This window comes from Aptenodytes patagonicus, chromosome W, assembly GCF_965638725.1.
Source record: "Aptenodytes patagonicus chromosome W, bAptPat1.pri.cur, whole genome shotgun sequence".
NCBI classification, from domain to species: Eukaryota; Metazoa; Chordata; class Aves; order Sphenisciformes; family Spheniscidae; genus Aptenodytes; species Aptenodytes patagonicus.
Window position 1 is genome coordinate 32,653,891 of NC_134981.1, and position 27,530 is coordinate 32,681,420.

The 27,530-nt window shown below is 45.5% G+C and overlaps 1 protein-coding gene across 1 annotated transcript in view; it reads right to left on the minus strand.

The window, feature by feature from the left end:
- The window catches only part of LOC143172234 (microtubule-associated serine/threonine-protein kinase 4-like), a 160,706-nt gene that overhangs the window by 36,734 nt on the left and 96,442 nt on the right, over nt 1–27,530 (minus strand). The window contains exons 16-22 of the mRNA XM_076361464.1: nt 26,763–26,928; nt 25,601–25,702; nt 21,792–21,914; nt 21,427–21,539; nt 7,120–7,247; nt 6,785–7,017; nt 4,713–4,913 (exon numbers count right to left, since the gene is read on the minus strand). Of these exons, the coding sequence (XP_076217579.1) occupies nt 4,713–4,913; nt 6,785–7,017; nt 7,120–7,247; nt 21,427–21,539; nt 21,792–21,914; nt 25,601–25,702; nt 26,763–26,928 (1,066 nt within the window). The remainder of the gene's footprint in view (nt 1–4,712; nt 4,914–6,784; nt 7,018–7,119; nt 7,248–21,426; nt 21,540–21,791; nt 21,915–25,600; nt 25,703–26,762; nt 26,929–27,530) is intronic.

The following is a 27,530-nucleotide window of genomic DNA, read 5'->3' on the forward strand; positions in this document are numbered from 1 at the left end:
CTCCAGTCGACGAATCAGCTCATGGATGGGAATCAGGGAGTCTCGGTTGGTGCGATATTTGCACCGGTGCACCGTGGTGGTAGCGATCGGCACCTGTTGGTCTTCGACCTTCAGCAACCCCACAGTAGAAGGGTCCTCCGAGAGACCAGGCAAGGTGGACGGACAGCTGTTTAATTTCCTCCATCTCCAAGGCAGCTATACCAAAAGCCCACCGGTACCCTTTTGGGTCCTTGAAATACCCTCTCCTGAGGTAGTCTATGCCAAGGATGCACGGAGCCTCTGGGCCAGTCACAATGGGGTGCTTCTGCCACCCATTCCCAGTTAAACTCACTTCGGCTTCCAATACAGTTAGCTGTTGGGATCCCCCGTGTCACTCTAGAAATACAGATGGGTTCTGCCTCTTTATACCTTGATGGCATTAGGGTACACTGTGCACCGGTGTCTACTAGAGCCTTATACTCCTGTGGGTCTGATGTGCCAGGCCACCGAATCCACACAGTCCAGTAAACCCGGTTGTCCCTTTCCTCCCCCTGGCTGGAGGCAGGGCCCTTCTAATCCTCATCACAGTACTCATTTCTCACTTCTTGTACGTACGAGTCAGAAGTTTCTTCATTAAGATCAGGAGTAAGATCAGCCCTTCTCCCCTGTCTGGGGAACTGCCTGCTGGAAACTGGAGCAGCAATTTTCCTGGAAGAACCCCCTTTTGTGATTGTTTTCCCTTGAAACTCACGTACCTGTGCCCCTAGGGCTGCAGTAGGTTTCCCATCCCACTTCCTCATGTCCTCTCTGTGGTCACGCAGGTAAAACCACAGGGTGCCCCGTGGTGTGTACCCTTTATATTCTCTCTCCTGAGCAAAGGGACGCTGACTCCTAATACCCGAGATACTGGTCCGTACAGGTGGGGAGTAGGACCTATCCTCTCTGAGTTGCTGGATCTCCCGGGACAGTTTCTCCACAGCCAAGACGAGGGAGGAAGAAAGACTTTCTTTGTATTGCCGGAGTTGGCCAGCCAATTCATCCACTGTTTGTTCCTCTCCATCTTTCCAGGTCATCACTGCAAATGAATTGGCATATGACGATTGTGAGGTCCTTACAAACTTCCGCCACGTGGGTCGTGTGCACTTGACTTCGTCTGGATCTTTGGATAGCTGTTCATTGCTCAGGTCACCATAGACTACCTCCAGCACAGTTAATTCCCTCAGGAACTGGATACCCTTCTCCATGGTGGCCCACTTGCTTGGGCGACATATGACATCTTCCTTGAAGGGATACCTTTCCTTCACGCTTGACAAGAGTTGCCTCCAAAGGCTGAGGACTCGTGTCCCTTTTCCAATCGCTTTGTCAATGCCCCCTTCCCTGGAAAGGGATCCCAGCTGCTTGGCTTCCCTACCCTCTAATTCTAGGCTACTGGCCCCCATTATCCCAGCATTGCAGCAGCCAGGTGACAATATGCTCACCTGGACGGCGGCTGAAACCTTTTCGTATATTTCGTATATCTCGCAGCTCACTCAGGGATAGAGATCGGGTGGTCACTGCCTCTTTTATGATTTCTTCCTCGTCTTCCGCCCCGAGCAGTTGCCGGCCCTCCTCCTCCTGTTCTCGTGATGGCCCTTCTTCAGGGTAGTCTGCCTCTTCCAGTTCTTCCTCTGGCTCCCTTTTAGAAGGAGTTTCTTCCTCCCTTACTAAACGAGCTGACTTCCGCTTCCAAGATTTCTTCTTGTGTACAGGGGCGACTGATACCGGCACAGGTTGGCTCTTTGGTTCAGCCACAGGGCGTGTCGCCAGGGTCTGAGTGGCCGCAGGGCCTGTCGCCGGGGTCGGAGTGGCTGCAGGGCCTGTCAATGGGGTCTGAGTGGTCGCAAAGCATGTCACCGGGGTCAGAGTGGCCGCAGAGCGTGTCACTGGAGTCTGAGTGGCTGCAGGGCATGTCGCTGGGGTCGGAGTGGCCGCAGGGCGTGTTGCCCGTGTTTGAGTGGCCGCAGGGCCTGTCGTTTTATCATCAGATCCAGAGACCTTCGCTTCCCTTTGAGGGCACTGAATGGTGTTGAACAGGGCTCGGTAGGCATGGGCCAGGCCCCAGCACGTTGCAATGATCTGCATCTCTCTGGAGTTGCCAGGGTGACAGCATACTTTGTCCAAATATTCCACGAACTTTTCAGGATTCTGCACTTGCTCAGGGGTGAAGTTCCAAAACACTGGGGGTGCCCATTGGCCTAGGTACTTGCCCATCTTGTCCCACACACCCTGCCACTCATAATTATTCAGCCTTGGGGCAGATCTCTGGATGATATTCTTAAATTGCTTACCAACTTTAGACAAAACCGAAACAATATTCCAAAGTACCACCAATAGAAGTATCTTAACTACCCAAGGATGTTCAAAATACTGAAACGTTACTGTAATGAAGGAGGAAACATCATAGAAGAAGGTAGCGACGCTGCCATTCTGTATTTCCTCCGTAAAAAAACTCTCAGAAAAGTTACTGTAATTGCTAGTTGTCTCCACGAAATGGTATCCTTGGTACAGTAATGGCTTCATTGCGAAACCTACATACCACGCTAACGTCAAGGTCAATGTTCTAAAAACAAACCTCACAAGCGAGACATCACTAATCACTGCAGATCACAGCAAACTGCAAAAACCAACACCAATCTTTAACACGTAGAGCCAAAAAAAGAGCGCGATGCAGATTAGACCAATCAATATCGAGAACAGAGAAACCAACATTGTGACCCACAACTATTAACAGATATAAGTTCCTTAATACACTCCGGTTAATCTGTTATTATCTCAAACCCTTCGTGCCCCACGTTGGGCGCCAAAAAGGACTGTCGTGGTCTAACCTCAGTCGGCAACTGAGTACCACACAGCCGCTCGCTCACTCCCCCACACCCTGGTGGGTTGTGGGAGAGAATTGGAAGAGCACAAGTGAGAAAAACTCATGGGTTGAGATAAAAACAGTTTAATAATTGAAATAAAATAATAATAATAATATGATGATAATAATAATACACAAAGCAAGTGATGCACAGTACAATTGCTCACCACCCGCCGACCGATGCCCAGCCAATCCCCGAGCAGCGGCCCCCCCGGCCAGCTTTCCCCAGTTTATGTACTGAGCATGACGTCACATGGTATGGAATGTCCCTTTGGCCAGTTTGGCTGTGCCCCCCTCCCAGCTTCTTGTGCACCTGCAGCCTTCTCAGTCAGTAGAGCATGGAAAACTAAAAAGTCCTTGACTAGTGTAAGCACTACCTAGCAACAACTAAAACATCCAACAACTAAAACATTGGTGTGTTATCAACATTGTTCTCATCCTAAATCCAAAACACAGCACTGTACCAGCTACTAGGAAGGAAATTAACTCTATCCCTGCTGAAACCAGAACAACAGGTGAGCACATGGTCACTACCTTTCTCATTGTAAAAATAAAGCCATCTTCATCTCTCACATGCATTTTGTGAGAATGATCATTCACATTCGGACAGCATCACAGAAATGCTAAGTATTCTTTTCATTGCCACCTGGCTGTCCTCATTCAAGCAAGGGCAAAATATTCCTCTTTAATTGAGACTCAACATTTTCCTCTTGACTTATCAAAAAATACTCATGGTTAGCTAGTAGAATTATAGGTATTGCATAGGAAGCCTATGCTTTTTTTTTAAACTGCATGGTGAAGAAGGGTAGAAAACATGAGGTGAATCAGATGGGCCTTTCACCTCTCTAAGGTCTCCAAAACACATGCACAATAGCACTGTGTTTGCTCACCAAGGTATTATGGAGAGCATAGGGCACATGTGCTTTACAACCCAGAGATAGTTGAAGTCTAAGATGTCAACTCTCTCCACCTCAGAGAGCCAGAACCAACTCTTCAGTACTGCGTACAGTTCTCCACTAGCCTGAGGACTCAAAGCAACCTGCTGAAGTTACTGTCAAAGCCACCTTTGAACATATGAAGCAAGTGCAGGGTTATGTTATCAGACCAGCAGATACTTAAATATTACACCTAAGGTCTAAAAGCAACATATGGCCGGTGTGCAAAGTTGAGATGTAATCCTACTTTTGGAAAAAATCCCTCTAAGTTTTGGAAATTTGGACTTTGATTCTGAACCATTACAAAGCAAAGCACCAATGCTTCATCTGGAAACAGTCAATACTACTATTATCCTTCCACTTATTTATAGCAATATTTCTGGCTTCACATTTTGAGTACTCCATGTAAGCCAATATAGTACAAACAGGAGCCTATAGGCTATTTCCACTTTTGTGACACTTCTCTCTGGCTTATCACCTTTCCTTACGGGAGATGGGAGAGAACTAGTCAGACTAGTACTGTTACAGTGTGCCACTGTAATAAACGGCTATTCGTGGAGATATACCTAGCGAGCTGCTTAGAACTTAAGCTACAACCCTACTGTAGGATGGGCCAGGACTGAAGCCTGCATCCTGCTCTGCATGCACATGGTCGAAACACAAAGTAGTAACCACTAAGCTACAGTTTTGCCTGTCAGAGAAGGTCCCTCAGCTATGATGTGACCACTGTAACTGGCTGACAAGATGGGACCATCTAGTAACACATATGAACAACAAGAGAAACAAAAAACCCCTGTAACATAGAATCCATTCCGGACTCTCCAAAATCTTGCATTTACATCGCAAACCATCAAGTATGCACAAATCATAACATTTCAAACAAAAAGATTTATCTCTACCTCCTGGGATCATGAGGGACAAAGCACTCGCAGAAAGGGACTTTGTGACTTTTCCAGAGATGATCTTTATCTCTGTGCTTTCTAATTGCTGGCGAGCCATGTGAGATGCAACTTCACTGGGTGGCTTTGAGGAGTTATCTGTACTGTCCACACTCTCACTTCTTCCATTTATCTGATCTAAGTGCTCTGAAAAACTGCCAACTGTACAAAGAAGAAGGGATAAACACATTGAGGGAAAACTGTGGGTCAGGGAGGGGAAACGGTACAATTGTGAGATAGGAATTTTTCTTTCTGTCCACAATTTCATAAAACAACATTATAGAAACCTGAGTAATTCTTCCAGACTTACAGAATGCATTAAGGTTAATAGAATGAATTGAAGCAACAGTTTATGTAGCCACTGACTAAAGTAAAATGTAGACAAAAGCTAAAGCAAGTTTGGTATCTCAATATGCAGCACTCACCTTAGAGAACTTAATCATATATTTATTTTTCATGTGAACTCCTCCTAAAGTAAATGAGAGGCTCCAATCCTACATAAGTTGCTATCAGCTTAACAACTTTTTCAAAATCATTAAAACACTAAGTACAATTTTATTTTTCATTATTATCTTTTGCTTTTATTCTTTGGGTGGTTTTCTACAACACCCGTGAGAAAAAAGATAACTGGTACCACAAAACTCAATATTACAAACACATTAGTATTAGTCTATCATAGGTAATGAACTTCCACAACGCTGAACGGAAGGAAGAACAACAGCATTTCAAACAATGAAAAAAAAACCTAAAGGTCTTGTGTCATGTGAACAACCTGCAAATAATTTCTTCAAAGATTCAAAGATATCACAGGAAAGTTGTATGACCTTATGAAACAAGCACCAAGGGTAGGTCGCCTGTTTAAAGACACAGCAGTAGTATTTCTTTAAGGTCACTGAATATCCTGTTGCTAATGGACCACAGAAAAAAATGAAATTTTTCTTAAGTGTAATTGATAAGTGACAAGAGAGGAACAGATGCTTTGAGTTATCACTGTGACTGCTGCGCTAATGCCAACACCACAACATGGGGCTGGGGGGAGTGAGCAGGACTCAGGATACAGCACAGTCAAGGTTTTTGACAAGGGAAGGAGATGGAAATGGTTGTACAGCTGTATGGGCTTGAGGAAAATGCAGACTACAAGGGCAATTAGGGGTATGGGGATGGAAAGGAGATAAAAGGGATATCTTGAGACAACTCAGTGAGGTACAAAAGAGAAATAAGCTGAAGACAGGTATACATGGAGAGGAGGTAACTGGAACCTATATATGGACAAATGTGAGACTGCTATAGACCTAGACCTGCATTAAATATCAGGTCTTCCAACAGTTATACAAAACTCTCCTCTGAAAGTACAAAACCAGCAAGATACTAGGGCCCTGGATCCTACTGAAATGCATGCAAATACTTGTGCTGGGAGACAGATGCATAAAGGAAATAAATTATTCAAGTAGGCAATTGTTTACAACACTCCCTCCTAGATTCCTAAGGACACAAGTGACTTCCACAAGTCAAAGACAACCCTGCCAATTCTGAAAGGCATACATCATTGAGATGTCTTAATTAAAAACACCCAATGGTAGAGGACAGTGTTAGAAAACAGCAATACAGATCAGTTGGAATGACTCCAGGATGATCAATCAAAACAGAAAAAAAAAAAAATCAAAAAAATTCACCAACTTCATCGAAGGAAGGTATAAAAATAGTGCATTAAGTGCTCAAGGGATCCACAGAAGGATCCTGCAACAGCTCTATGGCAAAAGTCATAACTTTATTCACTTGCCTAGCAGCCCTCCAGTCAGTGAAGTAACATCAAATGTTGGCATTTCCAAAACTGCTGACACTTTCCCATACATGTTTTTATGAGATTTTATTAGTTTGAGCCTGAGCCCAAAACCAGACCCCCTTTGGGGATGTTTTCTTTTTTAAAGCAGTTCTGGAATGCAGGACTTCTAAATCCATGAATGCTACTGCTAAACAAAGAAGATCCACAACTGTTTCTAATGTCATCATTCAAGAGACCCACTGTGAATTACCTGATAATGTGGAGCTGCTGATCGTACTTGCTGGAGTGGTTACTTCAGGTTCATCTCGCACTATTTCCTCGCTCACAAATGCAGGCTTTTCCTGTTCCTCCCAAGGTCCCACTAAGCAGGTGGAATCATCCTGTTCTCCTTCGGCTGATATGGCCAACTTTGGAAGCAAACCAGAACTGTGTCGCTGCCTGCTACTCTCAGTGTCAGAGGAGATGGATGTAGACAGTTGTTGTCTGCATTAAAAATAAGCAAACTCTCATGCAGTTATTGAGATGAGGAGGCCTGCTACCTGACAAGCAGGACGCGGACCACTTCCAATACCTCATTCTACTTACATTTCAGAACATTCTGAACTCCAGCTTAAAGATTCTACAGAAGGCAATGTTATGCTTTTTGATTTGTCTCCTGTGTTTTCCTTTTCTTCACCTTGCGTTTGAGTGACTCGATCTATGCTACTAAAAACCTATTACAGATACAAAAAACAACAACAAAAAACCCAACTCATCACAGACATATTTGATATAAAGATACGCAGGAAAGTACATTTCAGGCGGTACTCTGCATGTTCTAAACGCTTATACAGTATTTCAGAGTGTATACTTCAAACTTCTTGAGCCTTTTTAAATTTCCAAGAGTTTGTGTTCTTAAAATGCTTTCTTATTTTGCTTTCTTGGCTCCTCACATAGTCACGAATAACATATCTTCTCATTACAAATTCATCAGCTTTCTCCCCATTTCACTGTGTGAACCATGAGACTACAAACAAAATCCATAGCCTTGGGGGCTCTAGGTCACAGGATCAATGCACATCTTGAATTAATTCACAACCATAAAGTCAATCAAGAAAAAAAAAAACAAAACAAAACAAAACAACCAACCTTAACCCTAAGATACTGACTTAATATCTACCAGTCAGGTGTGGAAAGCAGAAAAATGAATCTGAATCAACTCTAAAGTTAAGAATAAATTACTAGGCTAAAGGATTCAGAAAATATAAACTCTGATCTTTGGAAGTCTGTTGTTTGCTTAGCTGAAAAATCGCATACAGAAACTGTCAGCTGGATATTCTACAGCCTGAGAGGCACAGCTAGACATGCAATGACGTAATGACATTGACAAACCAAACTATCACTGTGGTACACAGCTTTCAAAAGGACAGAAGTTGACAGAACCACAAAATGACCTCAAAAGGCACTTGTGCAGATCATTGACCTGGTTTCGGCAGGGACAGAGTTAATTTCCTTCCTAGTAGCTGGTACAGTGCTGTGTTTTGGATTTAGGATGAGAACAATGTTGATAACGCACCCATGTTTTAGTTGTTGCTAGGTAATGCTTACACTGGCCAAGGACTTTTTAGTTTCCCATGCTCTACTGACTGAGAAGGCTGCAGGTGCACAAGAAGCTGGGAGGGGGGGCACAGCCAAACTGGCCAAAGGAACATTCCATACCATGTGACGTCATGCTCAGTACATAAACTGGGGAAAGCTGGCCGGGGGGGCCGCTGCTCGGGGACTGGCTGGGCATCGGTCGGCGGGTGGTGAGCACTTGCACTGTGCATCACTTGCTTTGTATATTATTATTATTATTATCATATTATTATTATCATTTTATTTCAATTATTAAACTGTTTTTATCTCAACCCATGAGTTTTTCTAACTTGTGCTCTTCCAATTCTCTCCCCCATCCCACTGGGGGTGGGGGGAGTGAGCGAGCAGCTGCGTGGTGCTTAGTTGCCGACTGAAATTAAACCACGACACCTACGGCCAACTCTGACCCCAGCAACATGCCGTGCGGCCACTCAGACCCCGGCGACAGGCCCTGCGGCCACTCAGACCCCAGCGACACACCCTGTGGCTGAACCAAAGAACCAGCCTGTGCCGGTATCAGTCGCCCCTGTACACAAGAAGAAATCTTGGAAGCGGAAGTCGGCTCGATTAGTAAGGGAGGAAGAAGCTTCTTCTAAAAGGGGGCTGGAGGAAGAAGCGTACGAGACAGATGACCCTAGAGAAGGACCATCACGAGAACGGGAGGAGGAGAGTCGGCCACTGCCCGGGGAGGAAGAAGAGGAAGAATTCATGAAAGAGGCAGTAACCACCCGATCTCTATCCCTGAGTGAGCTGCGAGATATACGAAAAGTTTTCAGCCGTCGTCAAGGCAAGTGTACTGTCACCTGGCTGCTCCGATGCTGGGATAATGGGGCCAGTAGCCTGGAATTAGAGGGTAGGGAAGCCAAGCAGCTAGGATCCCTTTCTAGGGAAGGGGGCATTGATAAAGCAATTGGAAAAGGGACACGAGTCATCAGCCTTTGGAGGCGACTCTTGTCAAGCGTGAAGGAAAGGTATCCCTTCAAGGAAGATGTCATATGTCGCCCAAGCAAGTGGGCCACCATGGAGAAGGGTATCCAGTTCCTGAGAGAATTAGCTGTGCTGCAGATGATTCATGATGACCTGAGCAATGAACAGCTATCCAAAGATCCAGACGAAGTCAAGTGCACACGACCCATGTGGCGGAAGTTTGTAAGGACCTCACAATCGTCATATGCCAATTCATTTGCAGTGATGACCTGGAAAGATGGAGAGGAACAAACAGTGGATGAATTGGCTAGTCAACTCCGGCAATACGAGGAAAGTCTTTCTTCCTCCCTCGTCTTGGCTGTGGAGAAACCGTCCCGGGAGATCCAGCAACTCAGAGAGGATAGGTCCTACTCCCCACCTGTACGGACCAGTATCTCGGGTATTAGGAGTCAGCGTTCTTTTGCTCAAGAGAGAGAATATAAAGGGTACACACCACGGGGCACCCTATGGTTTTACCTGCGTGACCACAGAGAGGACATGAGGAAGTGGGATGGGAAACCTACTGCAGCCCTAGGGGCACAGGTACGTGAGTTTCAAGGGAAAACAATCACAAAAGGGGGTTCTTCCAGTAAAATTGCTGCTCCAGTTTCCAGCAGGCAGTTCCCCAGACAGAGTAGAAGGGCTGATCTTACTCCTGATCTTAATGAAGAAACTTCTGACTCGTACGTACAAGAAGTGAGAAATGAGTACTGTGATGAGGATTAGAGGGGCCCTGCCTCCAGCCAGGGGGAGGAAAGGGACAACCGGGTTTACTGGACTGTGTGGATTCGGTGGCCTGGCACATCAGACCCACAGGAGTATAAGGCTCTAGTAGACACCGGTGCACAGTGTACCCTAATGCCATCAAGCTATATAGGGGCAGAACCCATCTGTATTTCTGGGGTGACGGGGGGATCCCAACAGCTAACTGTATTGGAAGCCGAAGTGAGTCTAACTGGGAATGGGTGGCAGAAGCCCCCCATTGTGACTGGCCCAGATGCTCCGTGCATCCTTGGCATAGACTACCTCAGGAGAGGGTATTTCAAGGACCCAAAAGGGTACCGGTGGGCTTTTGCTATAGCTGCCTTGGAGATGGAGGAAATTAAACAGCTGTCCACCTTGCCTGGTCTCTCGGAGGACCCCTCTGTTGTGGGGTTGCTGAAGGTCGAAGACCAACAAGTGCCAATCACTACCACCACGGTGCACCGGCGGCAATATCGCACCAACCGAGACTCCCTGATTCCCATCCATGAGCTGATTCGTCGACTGGAGAGCCAAGGAGTGATCAGCAAGACTCGCTCACCCTTTAACAGTCCCATATGGCCAGTGCGGAAGTCTAATGGAGAGTGGAGACTAACAGTAGACTATCGTGGCCTAAATGAAGTCACGCCACCGCTGAGTGCTAATGCGTTTTTCTCAATCCCTTTGGCAGCAGAGTGCAGGCCACAATTTGCTTTCACTTGGAGGGGCGTCCAGTACACCTGGAACCGACTGCCCCAGGGGTGGAAACACAGCCCCACCAGTTGCCATGGACTGACCCAGACTGCACTGGAACAGGGTGGAGCTCCAGAACACCTGCAATACATGGATGACATCATCATGTGGGGCAACACAGCAGGAGAAGTTTTTGAAAAAGGGAAGGAAACAGTCCAAATCCTGCTGAAGGCTGGTTTTGCCATAAAACAAAGTAAGGTCAAGGGACCTGCACAGGAGATCCAATTTTTAGGCATAAAATGGCAAGATGGACGTCGTCAGATCCCAATGGATGTGATCAACAAAATAACAGCCATGTCTCCACCAACTAGCAAAAAGGAAACACAGGCTTTCTTCGGCGTCGTGGGTTTTTGGAGAATGCATATTCCAAATTACGGTCTGATCGTAAGCCCTCTCTATCAAGTGACCCAGAAGAAGAAGGATTTCAAATGGGGCCCTGAGCAACGACAAGCCTTTGAACAAATTAAACGGGAGATAGTTCACGCAGTAGCTCTGGGGCCAGTCCGGGCAGGGCAAGATGTAAAAAATGTGCTCTACACCGCAGCCGGGGAGAATGGCCCTACCTGGAGCCTCTGGCAGAAAGCACCAGGGGAGACTCGAGGTCGACCCCTAGGGTTTTGGAGTCGGGGATACAGAGGATCCGAGGCCCGCTATACTCCAACCAAAAAAGAGATATTGGCAGCATATGAAGGGGTTCGAGCTGCTTCGGAAGTGATCGGCACTGAAGCACAGTTCCTCCTGGCACCCCGACTGCCAGTGCTGGGCTGGATGTTCAGAGGGAGGGTCCCCTGTACACATCATGCAACTGATGCTACGTGGAGGAAGTGGGTTGCCCTGATCACACAATGGGTTCAAGTAGGAAACCCCAGTCGCCCAGGAATCCTGGAATTGATCATGGATTGGCCAGAAGGCAAAGATTTTGGAATATCTCCAGAGGAGGAGGTGACGCGTGCTGAGGAGGCCCCAATGTATAATGAACTACCAGAAAATGAAAAGCAATATGCCCTGTTCACTGATGGGTCCTGTCGTCTTGTGGGAAAACATCGGAGGTGGAAAGCTGCTGTATGGAGTCCTATGCGACAAGTCACAGAAACTGCTGAAGGAGAAGGTGAATCGAGCCAATTTGCAGAAGTAAAGGCCATCCAGCTGGCTTTAGACATTGCTGACCGAGAAAAGTGGCCAGTGCTCTATCTCTCTACTGACTCATGGATGGTGGCAAATGCCCTGTGGGGGTGGTTGCAGCAATGGAAGCGGAGCAACTGGCAGCGCAGAGGCAAACCCATCTGGGCTGCCGCACTGTGGCAAGATATTGCTGCCCGGGTGGAGAACCTGGCTGTAAAAGTCGATCATGTAGATGCCCACGTACCCAAGAGTCGGGCCACTGAAGAACATCAAAACAACCAGCAGGTGGATCAGGCTGCTAAGATTGAAGTGGCTCAGGTGGATCTGGACTGGCAACAGAAGGGTGAATTATTTCTAGCTCGGTGGGCCCATGACACCCCAGGGTGCCACCAAGGAAGAGATGCAACATACAGATGGGCTCGTGATCGAGGGGTGGACTTGACCATGGACACTATAGCCCAGGTTATCCATGAATGCGAAACATGCGCTGCGATCAAGCAAGCCAAGCGGTTAAAGCCCCTCTGGTATGGAGGACGATGGCTGAAATATAAATATGGGGAGGCCTGGCAGATTGATTATATCACACTCCCACAAACCCGCCAAGGCTAGCGCCACGTGCTTACAATGGTGGAGGCAACCACCGGATGGCTGGAAACATATCCCGTGCCCCATGCCACTGCCCGGAACACTATCCTGGGCCTTGAAAAGCAAGTCCTATGGCGACATGGCACCCCAGAAAGAATTGAGTCAGACAACGGGACTCATTTCCGAAACAACCTCATAGACACCTGGGCCAAAGAGCACGGCATTGAGTGGGTGTATCACATCCCCTATCATGCACCAGCCTCTGGGAAAATTGAACGATACAATGGACTGTTAAAGACTACACTGAGAGCAATGGGTGGCGGGACGTTCAAACATTGGGATACGCATTTAGCAAAGGCAACCTGGTTTGTCAACACTCGGGGATCTGCCAATCGAGCAGGCCCTGCCCAGTCAGAACTTCTACGTACTGTAGATGGGAATAAAGTCCCTGTAGTGCACATAAAAAATATGTTGGTGAAGACAGTCTGGGTTATTCCTGCCTCGGGCAGAGGCAGACCCATCCATGGGATTGCTTTTGCTCAAGGACCTGGGTGCACTTGGTGGATAATGCAGAAGGATGGGGAAGTCCGATGTGTACCTCAAGGGGATTTGATTTTGGGTGAGAATAGCCAATGATCTGAATTATGTGATGTTAAGTACTAATTATAGTTATAATAGTTATACTAATAATACACAGATATACTAATCATACTAATAATAATATATGCCATACTAATGTTATTACAATAAGAATCACCCAGACTAATGAAGAATAACTTCAGTGAAACCAAGCAAAGCACAGTGATGATGGTACCAGAACTGACTTCAACATGAAACAATCCAACACCACATACCATCTCCATTTTTCCTGCCCTGAAAGATTATTATGACAGATGGAGCCCGAAGTCATGGACTAAATGAACTCACCGAACATTTTAGAGGGATGGCCCACAGACGAAGGGAATGATATCTCTGTGTGTGTGTGTGTATATATATATATATAAAAAAAAAAGGGGGTGGTGATTAATGAAAATGTACTGGAAAATATGAGACTTGAGCATGACGCAGATGGTATAGAATAAGGGGTGGATATTGTCCTGGTTTCGGCAGGGATAGAGTTAATTTCCTTTCTAGTAGCTAGTACAGTGTTTTGGATTTAGGATGAGAACAAAGTTGATAACGCACCGATGTTTTAGCTGTTGCTAGGTAATGCTTACACTAGCCAAGGACTTTTCAGCTTCCCATGCTCTCCTGAGTGAGAAGGCTGGAGGTCCACAAGAAGCTGGGAGGGGGCACAGCCAAACTGGCCAAAGGGACATTCCATACCACATGACGTCATGCTCAGTACATAAAGTGGGGAAAGCGGGCCGGGGGGGCCGCTGCTCGGGGACTGGCTGGGCATCGGTCGGCGGGTGGTGAGCAATTGTACTGTGCATCACTTGCTTTGTGTATTATTATTATTATCATATTATTATCATAATTTTATTTCAATTATTAAACTGTTTTTATCTCAACCCACGAGTCTTTCTAACTTGTGCTCTTCCAATTCTCTCCCCCATCCCACCGGTGTCGGGGGGAGTGAGCGAGCGGCTGCGTGGTGCTTAGTTGCCGACTGAAATTAAAGCACGACACCCCTGACCAGTGGGATGGGGGAGAGAATCGGGGGGGGGAAGTAAAATTCGTGGGTTGAGATAAAGACAGTATAATAGGACAGAAAAGGAAGGGAAAATAATAATAAAGATGATAAAAGAATATACAAAGCAAGTGATGTACAATGGAGTTGCTCACCACCCACTGACCGATGCCCAGCCAGTTCCCATGCAGTGGTCACCACTCCCCCGGCTAACTCCCCCCCGAGTTTATATACTGAGCATGACGTCACATGGTATGGAATACCCCTTTGGCCGGTTTGGGTTAGCTGTCCTGGCTGTGCCCCCTCCCAGCTTCTCGCTGGCAGGGCATGAGAAGCTGAGAAGTTCTTGACTAGTGTAAGCAGTACCTAGCAACAACTAAAACATGGGTGTGTTATCAACTTTGTTCTCATCCTAAATCCAAAACACTGTATCAGCTACTAGAAAGGAAATTAACTCTATCCCAGCCAAAACCAGGACAGTATCCACCCCTTATTATAGACCATCTATGTCATGCCCAGGTCCCCACACTTTCCAGTACATTTCAATTAATCACCACCACTTTTTCTGTCTTTTGCTATATATACACAGAGATATCATTCCCTTAGTCTATCGGCCATCCCTCTAAACTCTCTGTTGAGTTCATTTAGTCCATGCCTTTGGGCTCCATCTGTCATAACAGTCCTTCAGGGCAGGAGAGATGGTGTGTGGTGTTGGATTGTGGCATGCTGAAGCCAGTTTTGGTTCCATTATCGCTGCGCTTGTCCGGTTCTATCATTGCTGCACTTTGCTTGGTTTCATCAAATTCATTCTTCATTAGTCTGGGTGATTCTTACTGTAATACTGTTAATATGGCATATAGCCACCACAGAAGTGATGATATACAGTATTATATAGCAATTAACGTCATACAATTCAAATCATTGGCTATTCTCACCCAAAATCAAATCCCCTTGAGGTACACATCGGACTTCCCCATCCTTCCGCATCACCCACCAAGGGCACCCAGGTCCTTGAGCAAAAGCAATCCCAGGGATGGGTTTGCCTTTGCCCGAGGCAGGAATAACCCAGACTGTCTTCCCCAGCATAGTTTTTATGTGCACTACAGGGACTTTATTCCCATCTACAGTACGTAAAAGTTCTGACTGGGCAGGGCCTGCTCAATTGGCAGATCCCCTCGTGTTGACTAACCAGGTGGCTTTTCCTAAATGTGCATCCCAATGTTTGAACGTCCCACCACCCATTGCTCTCAGTGTAGTCTTTAACAGTCCATTGTATCGTTCAATTTTCCCAGAGGCTGGTGCATGATAGGGGATGTGATACACCCACTCAATGCCGTGCTCTTTGGCCCAGGTGTCTATGAGGTTGTTTCGGAAATGAGTCCCGTTGTCTGACTCAATTCTTTCTGGGGTGCCATGTCGCCATAGGACTTGCTTTTCAAGGCCCAGGATAGTGTTCCGGGCAGTGGCATGGGGCACGGGATATGTTTCCAGCCATCCGGTGGTTGCCTCCACCATTGTAAGCACGTGGCGCTAGCCTTGGCGGGTTTGTGGGAGTGTGATATAATCAATCTGCCAGGCCTCCCCATATTTATATTTCAGCCATCGTCCTCCATACCAGAGGGGCTTTAACCGCTTGGCTTGCTTGATCGCAGCGCATGTTTCGCATTCATGGATAACCTGGGCTATAGTGTCCATGGTCAAGTCCACCCCTCGATCACGAGCCCATCTGTATGTTGCATCTCTTCCTTGGTGACCTGAGGTGTCATGGGCCCACCGAGCTAGAAATAACTCACCCTTCTGTTGCCAGTCCAGATCCACCTGAGCCACTTCAATCTTAGCAGCCTGATCCACCTGCTGGTTGTTTTGATGTTCTTCAGTGGCCCGACTCTTGGGTACGTGAGCATCTACGTGATGGACTTTTACAGCCAAGTTCTCCACCCGAGCAGCAATATCTTGCCACAATGCGGCAGCCCAGACGGGTTTGCCTCTGCGCTGCCAGTTGCTCCGCTTCCATTGCTGCAACCACCCCCACAGGGCATTTGCCACCATCCATGAGTCAGTAGAGAGATAGAGCACTGGCCACTTTTCTCGGTCAGCAATGTCTAAAGCCAGCTGGATGGCCTTTACTTCTGCAAATTGGCTTGATTCACCTTCTCCTTCAGCAGTTTCTACACCTTGTCGCATAGTACTCCATACAGCAGCTTTCCACCTCCGATGCTTTCCCACAAGACGACAGGACCCATCAGTGAACAGGGCATATTGCTTCTCATTTTCTGGTAGTTCATTATACATTGGGGCCTCTTCAGCACGCGTCACCTCCTCCTCTGGCAATATTCCAAAATCTTTGCCTTCTGGCCAATCCATGATCACTTCCAAGATTCCTGGGCAACTGGGGTTTCCTATTCGAGCCCGTTGTGTGATCAGTGCGACCCACTTACTCCACGTAGCATCAGTTGCATGATGTGTACAGGGGGATCCTCCCTCTGAACATCCAGCCAGCACCGGCAGTCGGGGTGCCAGGAGGAGCTGTGCTTCAGTGCCGATCACTTCTGAAGCAGCTCGAACCCCTTCATAGGCTGCCAAGATCTCTTTTTCAGTTGGAGTATAGTGGGCCTTGGATCCTCTGTATCCCCGACTCCAAAACCCTAGGGGTCGACCTCGAGTCTCCCCTGGTGCTTTCTGCCAGAGGCTCCAGGTAGGGCTGTTCTCCCCAGCTGCGGTATAGAGCACATTTTTTACATCTTGCCCTGCCCGGACTGGCCCAAGGGATACTGCGTGAACTATCTCCTCTTTAATTTGTTCAAAAGCTTGTCGTTGCTCAGGGCCCCATTTGAAATCCTTCTTCTTTCGGGTCACTTGATAGAGAGGGCTTACGATCAGACTGTAATTTGGAATATGCATTCTCCAAAAACCCACGACACCCAAGAAAGCTTGTGTTTCCTTTTTGCTAGTTGGTGGGGACATGGCTGTTATTCTGTTGATCACATCCATTGGGATCTGACGACGTCCATCTTGCCATTTTATTCCTAAAAATTGGATCTCCTGTGCAGGTCCCTTGACCTTCCTTTGTTTTATGGCAAAACCGGCCTTCAGCAGGATTTGGACTGTTTCCTTCCCTTTTTCAAAAACTTCTCCTGCTGTGTTGCCCCACACGATGATGTCATCAATGTATTGCAGGTGTTCTGGAGCTCCACCCTGCTCCAGTGCAGTCTGGATCAGTCCATGGCAACTGGTGGGGCTGTGTTTCCACCCCTGGGGCAGTCGGTTCCAGGTGTACTGGACGCCCCTCCAAGTGAAAGCAAACTGTGGCCTGCACTCCGCTGCCAAAGGGATTGAGAAAAACGCATTAGCAATATCAACTGTGGCATACCACTTGGCTGCCTTTGACTCCAGTTCGTATTGAAGTTCTAGCATGTCCGGCACAGCAGCACTCAGCGGTGGCGTGACTTCATTTAGGCCACGATAGTCTACTGTTAGTCTCCACTCTCCATTAGACTTCCGCACTGGCCATATGGGACTGTTAAAGGGTGAGCGGGTCTTGCTGATCACTCCTTGGCTCTCCAGTCGACGAATCAGCTCATGAATGGGAATCAGGGAGTCTCGGTTGGTGCGATATTGCCGCCGGTGCACCATGGTGGTAGCGATTGGCACTTGTTGGTCTTCGACCTTCAGCAACCCCACAACAGAGGGGTCCTCCGAGAGACCAGGCAAGGTGGACAGCTGTTTAATTTCCTCCATCTCCAAGGCAGCTATAGCAAAAGCCCACCGGTACCCTTTTGGGTCCTTGAAATACCCTCTCCTGAGGTAGTCTATGCCAAGGATGCACGGAGCCTCTGGGCCAGCCACAATGGGGGGCTTCTGCCACCCATTCCCAGTTAGACTCACTTCGGCTTCCAATACAGTTAGCTGTTGGGATCCCCCCGTCACCCCAGAAATACAGATGGGTTCTGCCCCTATATAGCTTCATGGCATTAGGGTACACTGTGCACCGGTGTCTACTAGAGCCTTATACTCCTGTGGGTCTGATGTGCCAGGCCACCGAATCCACACAGTCCAGTAAACCCGGTTGTCCCTTTCCTCCCCCTGGCTGGAGGCAGGGCCCCTCTAATCCTCATCACAGTACTCATTTCTCACTTCTTGTACGTACGAGTCAGAAGTTTCTTCATTAAGATCAGGAGTAAGATCAGCCCTTCTCCCCTGTCTGGGGAACTGCCCGCTGGAAACTGGAGCAGCAATTTTCCTGGAAGAACCTCTTTCTGTGATTGTTTTCCCTTGCAATTCACGTACCTGTGCCCCTAGGGCTGCAGTAGGTTTCCCATCCCACTTCCTCATGTCCTCTCCGTGGTCACGCAGGTAAAACCATAGGGTGCCCCGTGGTGTGTACCCTTTATATTCTCTCTCTTGAGCAAAAGAACGCTTACTTCTAATAGCCGAGATACTGGTCCGTACAGGTGAGGAGTAGGACCTATCCTCTCTGAGTTGCTGGATCTCCCGGGACGGTTTTTCGGACAGTTTCTCCACAGCCGAGACGAGGGAGGAAGAAAGACTTTCCTCGTATTGCCGGAGTTGACTAGCCAATTCATCCACTGTTTGTTCCTCTCCATCTTTCCAGGTTATCACTGCCAATGAGTTGGCATATGACGATGGTGAGCTCCTTATAAACTTCCGCCACATGGGTCGTGTGCACTTGACTTCGTCTGGATCTTTGGATAGTTGTTCATTGTTCAGGTCATCATAAATCACCTCCAGCACAGCTAATCCTCTCAGAAACTGGATACCCTTCTCCATGGTGGCCCACTTGCTTGGGCGATATATGACATCTTCCTTGAAGGGATACCTTTCCTTCACGCTTGACAAGAGTCGCCTCCAAAGGCTGATGACTCGTGTCCCTTTTCCAATTGCTTTATCAATGCCCCCTTCCCTAGAAAGGGATCCCAGCTGCTTGGCTTCCCTACCCTCTAATTCCAGGCTACTGGCCCCATTATCCCAGCATCGGAGCAGCCAGGTGACAATAGGCTCACCTGGACGACGGCTGAAATCTTTTCGTATATCTCACAGCTCACTCAGGGATAGAGATCGGGTGGTCACTGCCTCGTTTATGAGTTCTTCCTCTTCCTCCTCCCCGATCAGCGGCCGGCTCTCCTCCTCCCGTTCTCGTGATGGCCCTTCTCTAGGGTCATCTGTCTCATACACTTCTTCCTCCGGTTCCCTTTTAGAAGAAGCTTCTTCCTCCCTTACTAAACGAGCTGACTTCCGCTTCCAAGATTTCGTCTTGTGTACAGGGGCGACTGATACCGGCACAGGCTGGTTCTTTAGTTCAGCCACAGGGCGTGTTGCTGGGGTTGGAGTGGCCGCAGTGCAAGTGCATGTCACCGGATTCTGAGTGGCCGCAGGGCCTGTTGCCGGGGTTGGAGTGGCCGCAGTGCATGTTGCCGGGGTTGGAGTGGCCGCAGTGCAAGTGCATGTCACCGGAGTCTGAGTGGCCGCAGGGCCTGTCGCCGGTGTTGGAGTGGCCGCAGTGCATGTCGCCAGGGTTGGAGTGACCGCAGTGCATGTCGCCGGGGTTGGAGTGGCCGTAGTGCGTGTTGCCCGGGTTTGAGTGGCCGCAGGGCCTGTTGCCGGCGTCTGAGTGGCTGCACGGCATGCCGCTGGGGTCGGAGTGGCCGCAGGGCGCGTTGCCTGGGTCTGAGTGGCCGCAGGGCGTGTCGTTTTACTGTCAGAGCCAGAGACCTTCTCTTCCCTTTGAGGGTACTGAATGGTGTTGAACAGGGCTCAGTAGGCATGGGCCAGGCCCCAGCACGTTGCAATGGTCTGCATCTCTCTGGAGTTGCCAGGGTGACAGCATACTTTGTCCAAATATTCTACTAACTTTTCAGGATTCTGCACTTGCTCAGGGGTGAAGTTCCAAAACACTGGGGGTGCCCATTGGCCTAGGTACTTGCCCATCTTGTCCCACACACCCTGCCACTCATAACTATCCAGCCTTGGGGCAGATCTCCGGATGATATTCTTAAATTGCTTACCAACTTTAGACAAAACCGAAACAATATTCCCAAGAAGTACCAATAGAAGTATCTTAACTGCCCAAGGATGTTTCAAAATACTGAGAAGTTACTGTAATGAAGGAGGAAACATCATAGAAGAAGGTAGTGACACTGCCATTCTGTATTTCCTCCGTAAAAAAACTCTCAGAAAAGTCACTGCAATTGCTAGTTGTCTCCACGAAATGGTCTCCGTGGTACAGTAATGGCTTCATTGCGAAGTTTACATACCACACTAACGTCAAGGTCAATGTTCTAAAAACAAACCTCACAAGCGAGACATTACTATTCACTGCAGACCACAGCAAACTGCAAAACCCAACACCAATCTTTAACATGTACAGCAGGAAAAAGAGCGCGATGCAGATTATACAAATCAATATTGAGAACAGAGGAACCAACATTGTGACCCACAACTGTTAACAGATATAAATTCCTTAATACACTCCGGTTAACCTGTTGTTATCTCAAACCCTTCGTGCCCCACATTGGGCGCCAAAAAGGACTGTCGTGGTTTAATTTCAGTCGGCAACTGAGCACCACGCAGCCGCTCGCTCACTCCCCCCCACCCGGTGGGATGGGGGAGAGAATTGGAAGAGCACAAGTTAGAAAAACTCGTGGGTTGAGATAAAAACAGTTTAATAATTGAAATAAAATTATAATAATAATATGATAATAATAATAATAATACACAAAACAAGTGATGCACAGTACAATTGCTCACCACCCGCCGACCGATGCCCAGACAGTCCCCGAGCAGCGGCCCCCCCGGCCAGCTTTCCCAGTTTATGTACTGAGCATGACGTCACATGGTATGGAATGTCCCTTTGGCCAGTTTGGCTGTGCCCCCCTCCCAGCTTCTTGTGCACCTCCAGCCTTCTCAGTCAGTAGAGCATGGGAAACTGAGAAGTCCTTGGCTAGTGTAAGCATTACCTAGCAACAACTAAAACATGGGTGTGTTATCAACTTTGTTCTCATCCTAAATCCAAAACACTGTATCAGCTACTAGAAAGGAAATTAACTCTATCCCTGCCGAAACCAGGACAGGGGGGGAGTGAGTGAATGGCTGTGTGGTGTTCAGCTGCTTGCTGGGTTAAACCACAACCCCAGGACACAATTGGAGCAAGACACAGACTATGTACAGAGAAAACCAACATAAGGAACATGCATTAGCATTTAACAGAACAGTTTCACTAAAATTTCTCTTATGCTATCATGAATTTTCTTAAGGATTCAAGAAATAACTTTCCTACAGAATCTTCCCATGTTTTGATTTAATGGTATTTATTTAATTCTTGCTCAATTTCAGTTAACATTTCTTGAAGAAACAATGCCATAAACACCTATTCTATATGTAACATTTTGAAACTCTACAAAAGTATCAAAATGTTTATGTACACAATACGTATTAACATTATAGCATTTTTTACTTACTTTTGAAAATCTGTGTGAACATGAGGAAAACTGTCTTATCTCCAAATTAAAATCTTCATCATTTGTATCATCTTCTTCCTCAGTTTCCATATGGTGGTATTTCTCAGAACGAGCTACAGACAAGGGAAATAAAGTATTTGAATTTAGTCAGGAAGAACAGGTACCAAGCTTTAATATTAACTAAAAGCATAATTCTATTCTTAAGATGATTTCTCCTGAAACATCAAACCACCAGTGAAATTGCACAGCTGTCAGTGATTCTGGTAAAGGAGATTTTCAAAGCAGTAAGCAAATACAAAAGTCAAAGACAGTGATTATTTAAACAAGGTGTTCATCACATTTTTTTAATACCATCTAATACCTACTGTCAAAATAACTTGTGTCATCTTCAGACTCCAATTGTGGAATAAATTCTGCTTTCTGCCTCAGCAGAGTATTCCAGTCAAGGCTCCTGAAGAACTGATGCTGCTTTACTTCGTATGCACCACCTGGGGGAGACAGAGAGAAACACTGAGCAAATGATACCAAATCCTCTGACATGGTTTCAACTACATCCCTGGTCCAAAAATGCAAATTAGCATGGAAAGACATAGTCATCACTGCAGTCAGGAACATCTACTACCCATTCCCACTAGAATCTCCTCTAAACCTGTCAGACCACCTCCCTATCCCTGTTTTGTTGCTGCCATTTCTTTAACAGTGGTGATGTTGCTTTATCTTCTTCCCCCTTTTAACATTTCTATTTTTCTGGCTAGGCTAATTATTATCTATCAGCTACACATTAGTCAGAAGCATCAGATGTAGTAGTAGTCATCGTCAAAATGTAAATATGTGCATTAGATGAGTAAGTACAAATTAGAAAGTAATGAAGAATGATTCTTAATAGTTGCTCAATGTTAATACCAATGCTGATCAGGAGCTCCTTTTGATGTTTTATGGCAATAATACACAATTCTATAGGAAATACCTTATCATTTGGCTTCTTATGGATTACTGCCTTGGATTACTACTTTTTCATAACGTGTTAACTACACTAGTTTCAAGTTAAGAAAGAACTATAAGAACACAATGAAGTACTGGAAATTTTGTCCTGGGGAGGTGGGAGGGGATGTTATTAATAAGCATAAATGTAATTCTAAAAACTGAACAGATAACCTACAGCAGCAAGAGTTACTACCAACTTGATACTGTGTGTAAACTTTCCTATGTCAAGGCTAAGTCAGGAGAGAGCCATAGAAAAAGCGTGAAGTCTCCAGGATTGGTCTCTAAGTCAGTGACAAGATTTCTAGGTTGGGTTCTTTGCTTTCCTGACTGTACCAGGGAAAAATTCATAAAAGCCAAATCTTCCCAAAGGAAACCAAAATCACATCTAATTCTAAGTCACTAGCCAAGGAGTGAACATTTCTCTGAACACAGTAATGGAATATTACGGCAGAATTGTATAATTCTTGACTAGGTATCAGACACTTCAAAAACCCAAAGAGGTCTTTTTTCTGTCATTTTCTTTCTTCAAAAGTAGTGTAGTATCTCTCTCTCTCTTCTTTCAACTTGACTATGCCACTCAGATCTCCTGAGCAAATACAATTTTCATGGAGTGTTATGCAGCTAGCTAATACGTATTAGATAGGACTGTCATTTGAAATGCATGGTGGAGCCTGGGATAAATCATGCTATTTTCCAGTGCCCCTATGGGACCTGTCATGTTGCAGCCTCCGTTTCTGTGAGTTGCTTCTGACACTTAAAAAACTTTGTTGTGATTTCTAAACACCCCTCTGTGCTTCAAAGAAATGGCTGCCCGATTGCCTTCTTCGGACTCTTGAGAAACCACGAACAGTCGAAAGAAATCAGCCTGCACAGATGCTCTGTGTGGCAGCACTGACCATTACAGGACTTAAGCCAGCCTCATTCTAGACAATTCACTTTCTCAACCAGCTGTAGCAAAACAGAGGCAGAATTTGCAATCCACTTGTGATCCAGCCTCTCACAGAGTGACAGTCTTGCATTAATGCTACGTTTACCAGGAAAAAGCATCCTGGCAATGAAACGACAATGCCTGAAAGGTGTATACTTAAAACAAGGGAATGGATCTAGTTGTGGCTCTTCATTTTGCCTTTGGCAGTAGTGCCCTTTGCAGCAGATGAAGCAGGCAGCAAGTGGAAAAGCTGACTGGGGCATACCATCTCCCTCACTCTTATCTTGTTCAACATGGGGCAAGAGAGAACAACAAACTTTGCTGGATGCCACTTACTCCAGACCATCAGCCACAGTGAAGTCTAAGTCTACAGAGATCCCAGATGCTCAGGGAGCAAGGGACATGCAGTTCACTCATCTGTCACGTCACCATGTCCCAATGGAAAACCTGTTTTTTGGGACCGCATCAATAGTACTTGGGGTCTGGGGTTATACTCACGTTCCCCCTGAGTGGCTGTGGTAAGGCCAGTTATGAACTGATTCCTAAAGCTCCTTTTCATATTAGCTCTAAAAATATGCATCGCAATCTGACTGCTAGACTCAGTTTTGCCAGCAATTTTCCAAATACTGTCGTGCTGACTTATCCTGGTTTCGGCAGGGATAGAGTGATTAATGAAAATGTACTGGAAAATATGAGACTTGAGCATGACGTAGATGGTATAGAATAAGGGGTGGATATTGTCCTGGTTTCGGCAGGGACAGAGTTAATTTCCTTCCTAGTAGTTGGTACAGTGCTGTGTTTTGGATTTAGGATGAAAACAAAGTTGATAACACACCGATGTTTTAGTTGTTGCTAGGTAATGCTTACACTAGCCAAGGACTTTTCAGCTTCCCATGCTCTACCGACTGAGAAGGCTGGAGGTGCACAAGAAGCTGGGAGGGGGCACAGCCAAACTGGCCAAAGGGACATTCCATACCATGTGACGTCATGCTCAGTACATAAACTGGGGAAAGCTGGCCGGGGGGGGCCGCTGCTCGGGGACTGTCTGGGCATCGGTCGGCGGGTGGTGAGCAATTGCACTGTGCATCACTTGCTTTGTGTATTATTATTATTATTACATTATTATTATTATTATCATTTTATTTCAATTATTAAACTGTTTTTATCTCAACCCATGAGTTTTTCTCACTCGTGCTCTTCCAGTTCTCTCCCCCATCCCACTGGGGAGGGGGGGAGTGAGTGAGTGGCTGTGTGGTACTCGGTTGCTGACTGAGGTTAAACCACGACATGACTCAACCTGCCACTTGGTTTCCTTAGCATCCCCAATATATTTACATTCATGGCATACAGTATTCACTATAAATAAAAATATGGCTTTATATTCAGGCTCTTTTACGTAGGAGGCCTTTTTTGCTGTGTTTACACAGTGCTTTGCCCAGTGACTAGGGCTCCCATACATTAACACTTTAAAAATCATGTGCAATAGTCTTCATTACTGCCTCTCACCCAAATTCCCAAATAAATCCTGCTCCATCAACTAACAAATAAACTCTATTACATAAATGCGCAGTACTTTCATTAGCCTATGCAGGCTCACTGCTGCTAATACCACATGCCAGGTTCTTCACTTGAAATGGAATGAGCAAAGCACTGAATGACTACGGTGGAATAAGCTGGCAGCTTGCATTCTCACCGATATCCATTTACTTCCTTAACATTCACACTTTTGGTTTTATTCTTTTTCATGCAAGGCAGTAGTGCTGAATGAGAATGACAAGACCTTTCACAAGACAACCTCAGACAGTAATTTCTGAATAATTAGTTCAAGTACTCATCAACTACCCTAAAGCCTGGAGGAACTAATTTGCCAGGTTAAGATACTTCTAGAAAAAGAAGCATCAGTTGTGTATTGTTTCCCTTTCTCTATTTCTGTGTTTAGTTATTTAATACTGTATTCATGAAGGAACCCCATCCAATAGCTAACTGGGTCTTTGAGAGGTTTCTGTTTTACTTATCAAAGTAAGAGAAGAATAAATGCGAACGACCACATGTAAATTCCACAAAAGGACAGTCATCATCTTGTTAAGCTCATATTACTGGCTTGAATCTATAAAATACCCTCTCTGCTATAATGATATGTTGTCATGCTACTTGCCCTGACAGATGTTTCCGGGACAAAACAAATAGGTGAACAAAAGCTCCCAATGCTGAATGTAGAAGCTATTTCTAGCACACTAACAATTTAAAATAGTGCCTCCTAACCTGTTCCCAGTCTTTCCAAAGGATTCTGCCTGAGCAGCAGGGTAATCAGATCCTGGGCATCTGGAGGTGGTGCTTCATCCTTTTCAGGCCAGTTGATTTCATCTAGCAAAACAGAAAGTTGTTTGTTATTATTTAAGTCTGATCCCAACATTCAGTAGAAATTGTGAAAGCTCTCGTAGTGAACTAGCAATAAAGTCAGAGTTAAGGCAACTTTTTCAAGTTGCTCTCTGTTGCATACCAATTACTTCTAATTTTAATACTCTCTATACAGACTCCATAAAAATATTTTTATGGTCCCATTTTCCTCGGAAGTATCCTTTAACCCAAAACAGTGTTTAACAACAGAATACAGGAATGCTTGGCTCATAGAAAACTATTGCAAAACACTAGCATACTCGTATGCTGTCCCTTCCCCCCTTCTGTTAAACTTTTGGCATAAATAGAGGCCTTCTACATCTATGCATCTGGGAAATTTATGGAAACAGCAGGTAGGATAGTAAACGATTCTGTTTAATTATCAGTCAGTTTTGCCACAAGCCACATAACAATACTTAGGGTCAGCTTGCAGGTTAAGATCTAAAAGGTTATTGAATTCTAAATGAAAGAAGAACAGCTGTTACAGGAATAACATTACACTACAACAGTCACCAATGAAATCATGAACAATTTGTGAATTGTATGTTTCCTTCTCTTTCTCATTATTTATTATTCAGGAGTCATTTGTTTTAAGGTTTTATTACATCTTTGTTAATTTCTTCGTTGTGCCATGAGGCATTTTCCCATTTATGCAAATTTATGTTAACCGTTTCTTCTCTGGTGTAATTTCTCTACTAAAGACTGAAAACACTGTACCATAGTGGCATGACTTTTCTACTAATACTGCTTTTCTTTTTCAAACAGTGTAGCTTAACCATTGTACTTTACTGCATTTCTGTACTCAGCAACAATATACGGTCAATTCAGCTTTTAATCCAAATTTATTCTTATTGCTTTGACAGCAAATTGTATATTACAATATTACAATAATGGTGTCTTTTTTTTTTGAGCAAAACTAGCTTGAAAACCTAGTGTATCAGTAAAGTTGTAAATATTTTTACTATTAACATAAATTGAAATGTTTCACAGAAAGCTAAGAAATCTGGTTTTTTGTGATGATCCTCACCACTGATTACTTGTCCAAACAGCTCTTCTGGTGTATCTCCAAAGAATGGCACACACCCAACAAGAAATTCATAAAGTATAATTCCCATAGCCCACCAGTCCACTGGTTTTCCATAACCCTGTCTCAGTATCACTTCAGGAGCTATGTATTCAGGTGTACCGCAGACCTAAAAGAAAGAAAATAAGCATGATGGTAAAATAAGTCTAGTGGTACTAGCTATATCACATCATTTATAATTCTTGAAATGTAAAATAATGTGGAAACATGGAAAAATGGAATCCCATAGGTTTTAGTCTGCTGAGTTTGCATAACATCTAATGTTTTTAGAATGACCTATCTAACATTTATGGGCATCATAATCACATTTGCATGTCTCTCATGCAAAGGACAGTTTGCTTTTCATACATGGGAGACCATCACAGCAAATATTTTATTTAAACTTAAACATATCCTTATATTTACATTAAAGTTGTGATGGTTTTATCTGAAGTAACTTTTACAGTGAACAGATTGTGAGCAATGGTAATGAGGCATGCTTAAAGGGAAATAGGTCATAGCAAGGATTTTAGCACCCTTGGTTGTACAATGCATCATGAGCTCCACAAGTACTCTGCTGAGACTTCTGAATTCCTTATAAAAAGAGTTTTCTATTTGTGTCTCTCACAGATCCACTTGCACACAATTAGGTTGTTCATCTTACTAATAGATCCTAATGTAGAAAGAAAAAAGCCTAGAATAATCTGCAGGGCATCAGTAAAAGTAACTGAC